Source organism: Parasteatoda tepidariorum, chromosome 9 (assembly GCF_982258835.1).
Source record: "Parasteatoda tepidariorum strain Cologne lab strain chromosome 9, Ptep-v5.0, whole genome shotgun sequence".
NCBI classification, from domain to species: domain Eukaryota; kingdom Metazoa; phylum Arthropoda; class Arachnida; order Araneae; family Theridiidae; genus Parasteatoda; species Parasteatoda tepidariorum.
In genome coordinates, this window is record NC_141763.1 from 13,258,948 (window position 1) to 13,268,175 (window position 9,228).

Consider the following 9,228-nt stretch of genomic DNA (forward strand, 5'->3'; position numbering starts at 1 on the left):
CCAAATTCAGTTATTACATGATTTTACACATTTTGATAAATTTTTACAGTGTTAAGTTTGTGTGCCCTTTCAAAACTCAAAGCGGCAATTTCTGTGAGAGAAAACAGTTTTCTTTCATTCAATAAAAAAAACTAATATTTCTTTTGCCTTTTTATGGTTGTTTATGGAAGGTTGTGCACCCCTATATTTAAGCAATGCATTTATGTAGCGTTTAATAAAATATCTCCCTCAAAACCTTCATATTACAACCTTGTGCTAGACTTGATATTAAAAGTAACAAGAAAAATGACTAAATAAAAGAAATAAGAGAGACAGATGCAGCCAGATGCAATTCTTAAAAGACTAGAGATAAAAACAGTTTTTGGTTCAAACTGTTAATATAAATTACCGTTATATATATTTAACAAGTAAAATTATTTCTCACTATTTACTTATTATGTCAAATTCTGCAATTATAGGTTCAGATTGTTCTTTTCCCAAGCTGAATAATTTTTTACATCTGAGTAATTGTTCATTTAGAATAATAAATAAAATAATTAAAATATATAATAATTTATAAATAAAAATATATTTTAAGAATATAGACTTTAAGAAACTTTTAAAGATTGGTAGCAGTAAAACTTCACATGAAAATTTCAATGTAGCATATTAGAATTAAATGAAAAATAATAAAAAAGAAAACAGGGAAATGAGATAGAGTTATTGAAATATTAGCTTGAATTTTCGCCTCCCCAAGCTTTTTCTTCAAAGGAAAGATTATTTTGAAAATCATTCCGAGAAAATCAAAAACGTTTCCAAGACCCTATCACAGAATTCAAGGACTTATCGGGACCCTGATATTTTTCTAACAAAATTCAAGAACTTTCAAATTTTTCAAGCACCGTGTAAACAGAATTAAAATCAGAACATTACCTGAACTATGTCGAGAACAATTCCAGCAGCCACTGTTCCACAGCCAGCAATCAGAAACGGAATAAACACTTGGAAAATTAACGCCCTAAGCGATTCAGTAGGTTGATCATCTTTTTTGCCAGTACCCCCATTCTCATCCATGGTTAATATGATGTCACTATGGTCTTTATCATCGTTCAAATCTACAGAGCCATCTTTAATGCTACCTTCATAAGTCTCATTCACTGTTCCAGCGAGCAGATTCTGACTGACACTGCTCGTTGGCAAGATGTTAGCAGCCGAATCGGGACTGCGGAGAGATTCCTCTTCTGGGCAGCATGCAGAGAGAGCGAGCAGTTCTGACTGTTCGCTATCGCCAGCAGCATTTGCTGTATTGGATAGTCCACCTTCCATAATAGCCTGGGTGACCATCTTGGGTGCCAATAAAAGTGATAAACGAAATATGTGATCCTCCAGAAATAACCCCCTAATTTTATGCACATGTGAAGCCTAAAATGGAAAAACTGAATTTAAAAAAGAATTTAAAATGACAAAAAGCAAGTTATAATATCACAGGGTGGCCACTCAAATCAGATTTCAAATTTCCCTGATTTTTCCAGGTAAAAATCTTAACATTTTCAGGTCTGTGCTTCCCCCCCCCTTTATTATGAAGTGCAGGATGTGTACAAGAAAAGTGTCTATATCATAAAATATTTTATTCAAAATGTCATTTTTTTAAACATATCTTGAAAAAAATAATTATTCAGACAAGATTTCGTTTTTTATTTTTTAATATTTTTGTACAACATTAATCTTTAAAAAAATTAAGACATGTGGAAAAAATAATATGTTCAGCTTGTAAACTATAATGTTTCTATTGAATAAAATTTTTTTTAATGCATTACTTTAAGTAGTATTTGCTCAAAGTGTACCAACAAAATGGCGAAAACAGAATGACCAATAAAAGCTTGGATAAATATTGTTTAATATATTTTCATTGAGAAAAAGAAAACTGTTTCAGGTCATTATATATTAATAAATTTTTATAATTAAGTGGCTCCCAAAAGTGTTCGTTCACTTATAACTTTCATTGAAATAAGGAATAAAAATTCATTAATTAAAATGATTATTTCACAATGGGTATTTGAAAATAAGATGTATAATCTATTTTTAGCAAAATTGCATGGAATATTTTTAAAAATAAAGCAAAAGTTAATTTTTAAGATATCAAAGTAAACAAAAATTTTACCCCACAAAAGTAATCGTACAGTTAAATGCTTTCGGAATTAAAATTATCGTCAATTGCTATAATTTTTTTATTTAATTATTTTTCATTAAACTTTTTAATTATTTATTTGTAATTTAGTATCAAACTTATGATAGTAAAATTATATTTAAATTTTTGCTTGCTAACTCCGTAATATTTAATTTTATCATTTAAAAACGGCTCGTGGTCGTAATAAAACAATAGACAAAATTTTATTGTTTGTCATCATAAAAGATAAATCAGTAATGAATATGTTAAATTAGTTTATAGTGTCTTATTGCACTGTGCAATAATGTGATAAAATGCTTAAAAGAAGGACTTCATATCAGAGATTAAAATTGTAAAATTTGTGGAAAAATTCATAAATTCGCAATTGAGTGTTGCAGAAGCAATTTTTTTAAAAAACATTCTGCGTTCTCCCCCCACCCCAAAAAAAACAGTTACATGTATTTACAAACTTAGCTATTGTAGATGAGAAAGGAAACTGTACTAAATGTTAATTTAACGAAAAATTAAAATATTTTATAATAGACAAAGGTTTTTTTTTTGAGTGGGATAAAGTTTTTGTCACTTTTTAATGATTGATTTCTTAAAAGTAAACTTTCCTTTGTTTTTAAAATATTCCATATAGTTTAATTAAGATTAAAACACATTTTTTATTATTAAATATCAATTCTGAAATATTCATTTTAATTAATGGATAGCCTTATTTCATTAAAAGTCATAAGTGTACCAACATTTTTATGAGTCACTGTAATTACATTTCAATATAAAGCTGTACTGTATACTACATTATACTGTATTTTATCTTACCAATGCTTTTTATAAAATACATTGATCATATTTTCTTTAAGCCAATATTTCAAGTCAAGTTTTTAAATAATGTTGTTTTAAATTAGCGATATTATTTTAAGAGAATCAGTATACAAAAATAAATGTCACAAATGTAAAATTGTCTTCTATACAAAAAAAGACAAAATTCCTTAATTTTATACTTTATTTTTTTTTTCTTATTTGAAATTAAAACATTTAAAGAATTCCAATCTAAGCACACAGTTTTATAGTTTAGCATAGTTAATTGTTTTTGTTTTAACAACTAAAATCTTGTACAATGTACAACACAACTAAAACATCTAGTTTCGTTTTCCTTCTTCCCACTAAACACATATGAATAGAAAAAAATTCTATTTTATGTTTATACATCATTTAAAATGGTTCTTATATATTCCTTAATCTTTGTCAGCTTTTTAGGGCAAAAGGAGGGATAGTTTTGGAAATATCTCTGGAATACAAGCAACAGTTACGAACTTTCGATATTGTGATAACTATACAATTTGAATCATAAATTAAATATTTACCAACAAAACAGTAAAATTAAATATTAATATATAGTTAGTTCTAAAAAAACAGCTTTTTTAAAAATTAAAATAAGTTATAAAAGGTTAAAATGAAATAGAAAAAATTAGCATTAATGCAACAATTTGTCGACAAACATCGCTGTTAGCGATTGTAAAAAATAGTGTGATTGGTTGGTCTGCTGAGAAAAAATAATTTAGATTTTTTGAATGGGAATGCAGAAGCTTTCAGAAAAAAAAGAGTGCAATATAAAATCTATTATTATTAAATTATAACCAGCTAATTTTTGGAGAATTTTATTAAGATAAAATTACAAAAACATTTTGACTCATTTTGTCAAAATAGAAAAAAATTACCACTAAAGCATAGGAACAAACTTGAGCCATAAATGGATTCAGCCCACGGACAGAACTTTAAAACAGAAGCAAATATCCTAACTCCTTCCAGGTCCAGCACAATCTTTGCTTTTCCTAAATTGCACAGTCCCATAGTCTCCATAGAGATCAAAGGTTTCTACATTTGTTTAAGCAACCATGGGAGAATTTTATGTGGCATTCTAGCAAAGCCTCTTAGATAGGGTGCTCACCCTATCTAGGAGGCTTTGATTCTAGTTTAACAGGGTTATATATAATGGAGCAAATTTTGATGCAAGCAAAGTATAGCTAAGTTGATGACATTTTAACTGTTTGGAGATACATTTCCATCAAAAAAATGTGGGTATAAGGGATGGAATAATTTAAATTAAGAAAATTAGTAAATAATTTAAATTAGTTAAATTAAAAAAATTTCTAAGAAAAAATTTCCAGCTTTTCTTTAAAATTCCCTGATTTTTCCAGGTTTTTTCCAGTACAAAAAAATTCCCTGATAATTCCAGGTGGGTGGCCACCCTGTATCAGTACATTGAATTTTAGGCCACTAGAATACAATTAATTTTTTAATACTATTTCCAAAAATGTTATCCTATTTTATAAGCAGGGGTTTTGTCTAGGTTTTTTGAGAGGTACCTATTTAGAGAAAATTTAGGCATAATTTGCAAAATTTAAAAATTATATTAAAAAATCAACACAAAAAGATGGTAAAATAAGAAAATATTTAAATATTTTTCAAAAATATGTTAAAAGTATTTTGTGAAACTACCACTTTCCCTAAAATTGAATTTGTGAAAGTATCGATTAACGGCAGTAAATTTGCCCTGAACAAACCCCTGATAAAGCAACAAATATACAGGGAATTGAAAATCTAGCCTAGCTTGATTACAAAGTTATGACTAATTTGATCTTAAAATAATAAAAACTTTTATATTTATGTTTTTCTTTCAAATTTTGAATCATTAATATTTGTTTTAACCATTTATTTAAAATTATAGAGAACGAACGAAAGCTTCACAAAACAATTTTTCTAAGTTGAAAAAAAAAAAATATTAGATCTCTCTTACTGAAGCATAGATAGTTATTTAATTTTTCGCATGAGAAAAAAATATTTTGAATCTCATTAAAAAGCAAAATTAACGAAAAACAAGGGCAATTTGCATGGTGTCGGACATAAAAAATGAACACAAATTCTTTTAAAAAAAATCAAAACATAACAGTTAAATAAATTATCCCAAGACACGGAAGGACCCCGACGAGGAAATGGCCGGCCTACGAGAGGAATCAGACCCAGGTAAGCTGTATGCCTGGACCATGTGTATAATCAATAGATAATCTAAATTGAAACTATAAAATTTTGCGGTTTCCACTAGCATGGAACGGAAATACAAATTTTTTGGTTCGAATTAATATTTCAAATTATATTCAAATTCAATATAATTTGAATTATCCAATCCAATATTAGATGGACTACAGTCATGGGATTATGACCACTAGTCTACAATAATTTTTAAAAAAAATTATTTCAGTATGTGCTATCAATTACATACAAATAATAACTGCCAACATATAAAGAATATAAATTTATTTTCGATAATTGTTGCATAATATACTAAATATTTTATACATAGGGAATTTTTATAGTCATCAAAATAAAATAAAAAAATTGCAATACTTCCCTATTATGATTGACATTAAACATACTTGAAATGTTATGTAGTATCATGTTTATTCAGAATTTTGAATATTAATAATGGGTATTTAATTCATCAAAAAGATAGTTAAAAGATTTTTTTTAATTAATATAAAATGAGAGATCTGAATTAAAAAAAAAAAAAAACATTTTATTACAAAAAAACGCTTTGAACTGATTTCTATAAAAGAGGTTCGCTTCATTATGTATCAGTAATACTTATTTAAATAGTCAAGCAAGCAAGCAATAATATGTACAAAATTCAATTTCAACAGGGATTTTTTTAAGAAAGTTACTCAATTTTAGGGAATTTTCTAAAATGTACAAAAACTAGGAGAATTTTAAACCAGTAGAAACTGGCAAAACCCAGTAGAATTGGAAGCTATGTAATATTTTAAAATTTTAACAAATGATAAAATACACTCACTCTTTTCTTCTTATGTTCGTCGACTAATGCCTGGCTACAACAGGGCTGAAGAGATCTAACAGCCTCTGTATGTCCGCTGGCTTCATTTGAGGCCAATCCAGCCTCGCGAGAGCGTCCTTGCAGCTGGAAACACTGATTCTGCATATATGCCTGGCTGTGTCAGAGGAAGAAGACACCATACTGATAGAAACACTAGTGTTGTTCATGACGCAGTGCTACACTGAAATTCACAAAACACACAATTTATTACATTATCAGGGTTGCTGCACTTATATCTGCAAAAAAATTCCTCGTGTTTTCCCTGTTCATAAGATACACAATATCTTCATAGGAAACACACATTCACAGCGTTCTTGTTAACTATATGAGGATACAGATGCTAGTTTTAGTTGTTGGAAAAACTTGGGGAAATAAGAAACAGCTTAATAAAAAACAAATAATGCTATAATAAATTAAAAACATAAATTTACTGAATACTTATGAAAATAAAAATTTGCCAACTGTATCTCAGAAATTTCCAAATTTAAATTTAAATGAAAATTAACAGAATAATAATTGCATTAAAGAGGTGGAATTTAGAATTTAATTTACTAAGTCCATTTATTATAATCAACACTAATTACTGAAATTCTTAACGGTATAATCACATACATTTATATTGTCACAAAACACATTGGATTTGACATACCGACATAAGTGAATTTCTTATTAACACAATCAAAAACTTTCAATATATTTAGCATTCACATAAAATGTTTTTACAAATATTGCTATAATCATACAAATAAGCAACAAAAGTGTCGCTTTGAAATATGTTCGGAAGTTACAAAAGAATATACCTATAATTAGGGTTGGGATAGCCTGGTCGGTAGGGCACTGGGCCTATGACCAAGAGGTCATGGGTTCATTCCCGCCTGCCGAAAACTCCCCTATATTGTAAATGGTGACTGATGCATGTTAAATCTGTCGAGTCACAAAGCCCTCCATAATCCCAAAGCAAATCATGGCTCTGGGGGTACAGATCCAGAAGTCTCTTTGACTTCTGGATTAGTTTAATATTACAAGGCTATGAGGTTGAACATTAGTAGTCGTAAACCGGAAAATGGGTCGGCTGTTCAACTACGGATATAAAATAAAAAAGAGTAACTAAAAATAGATTTTTGCATCCAATTCCATGCATTTTAAAATATTTGTTATACTAATTTTATTGTTTGATGTAAAGGTTAGTTTTAGTTTCTTTTTTTCAACCTAATAGTGTCTGGTATGATTTTTTTAAAATTTAAATGTTTTATTTAGAATTTACATGTCGTCCTGTGCTTTGCATTCATGTACTGGCAGTATAATCGTTCATCAATGAAATATTGTTTTTTGCTCTTCCAGAATTAACTATATTTAAAATTTTAGATAATTTTTAAACATTTTTTTTTAGTTCTTTCAATATTTTCTTATTTATTTATATAATCTCAGCATTTTAATCTGCATGTTGAAAATATTTACTCCTGCGGCAGAATTTTCTCTGGCTTTTTGCGACAAACCTCCCTAGCATCTCTTATCTTTAAGTGAGAATTATTTTCAATAATAAAAATATATATGTGGCTAATTTATACCAGAAGAGCACTGTTCAAAAATAAAACTTCCTATGTATAAAATAAAATTTCATTAACATATAAAAACACATATTCTAATATATTTTTCCCTATTCTTGTATTTTGTTGTTTGAAGATTCTTTTACAAAATATTAATATATTTTTTTAAGTTGTTGTCACATAAAAAAATTTACAAATCGAGTAGGCTTGTAATTTTTAGCCCAGCCTAGAAGACCAGGGGGCTTGTAGATCAAGCACCAGAACAGACTAGTCTTCGTAGAAGACTTCTTTAATGGAACTAAACTGCACTTGCATTGCATGGTCAGGAAAAACACAAAAACCTTTCATAGTTACCCTGATGGTAAGAAGATTCTAATTCCAGACATTTTGTGAAAGGTCCTGTTTTTGTAAAATTGTGAAAAAACTATGCATAATTTGTGAATATAAAATAAGTTACATTATATCAACCAGGGTCTTGCTATTGTGAATTTGTGCAAATAGGGTCATGTTATTGCAAAAATTGCTAAAAACCTTTTACACAAGATTATGCTCAACAATTGCTGCTAATAAATTAGAGATGCAACATACAAATATTTGGTATTTAGCTCAACACAGAATATTCATTTCTGACGAATAATGAAAACAAAATCGCTCACATTTTTAATAACTTCAATTGACAAATTTGAAATAACAAAACTTAGTTATGAATCACTTTTAATGTGTTACGCATTATGTAAATTTAAACAATGCTTAAATTTATAATATTTTATTTAAAAAATTGTGAGAAATTAATTTTTATTTACATAATATTCTACTCATTAATTTTATAAATAAATATAAATTGATCAATTACTTATTTACAAAAAAAAATTATGATTTAATGTTAATAAGAATGCCCACACAATGTTTGTAAAAGTAGAAATATTTTCTTAGGATACTACATCTCGAATTTATACTTAGGAAAACTAGTTAGTCTTGAACTGTCTTTCTTCACACACACCCCGGGAAGTGTTTATTCGATTAACAAAACAATGAAGTAAACCAATTTATGAAAGGTCCAATTAAAAATAAATTTTCGTGAATGGTCCGCTAAGGGACCTAAATTTCTTCTAAACAGACCCCTTATGATCCGTCTATTATAGAAGATATTATACATCAGCATTGAGGTTAGTGTGAGCTAGGAGCAGAGCTTATATCAATCAGCTATTGCTGGGTCATCCATCATAATTTAAAATAAACTTCTTAATTAGGAAAATTTGCACATTGTCATCATCATTATTTAAAATAAACTTTTTAATTAGGAACATTTCCACATTGTCATCTACAGCAAAATATTCGCCATATCATGGCAACTTACATGCAGTGGCTAGTAAGAAATCTGCCAAATCTCCATGTTTTTTTGTTTTTTTTTGTATGCTTAAGAATTATTTGGCACCTTGATGATTGTAGTTGGTGCTCAATAGATCCCATTACAAGAATATCCCATGCAATTATAATTTTACTAAGGTTTCCCTTTACATTACACAAATCACTGTCTTTCTTTTATTTTTAATTTGTAAGAATTAATAAAGAAAATATTAAAATTTCCTAAATAATTCTTAACTCTCATTTAAATTATATTTCATTACTTTCATCACTCA

The 9,228-nt window shown here is 28.1% G+C and overlaps 1 protein-coding gene across 2 annotated transcripts in view; it reads right to left on the bottom strand.

The window, feature by feature from the left end:
- The window catches only part of LOC107448975 (solute carrier family 41 member 1), a 41,638-nt gene that overhangs the window by 31,332 nt on the left and 1,078 nt on the right, over nt 1-9,228 (bottom strand). For both annotated transcript variants that reach the window (XM_043038822.3, XM_043038823.3), the window contains exons 2-3: nt 6,003-6,222; nt 913-1,401 (exon numbers count right to left, since the gene is read on the bottom strand). In XM_043038822.3, coding sequence (XP_042894756.1) covers nt 913-1,401; nt 6,003-6,146 — 633 coding nt within the window. In that variant the 5' untranslated portion in view covers nt 6,147-6,222. The remainder of the gene's footprint in view (nt 1-912; nt 1,402-6,002; nt 6,223-9,228) is intronic.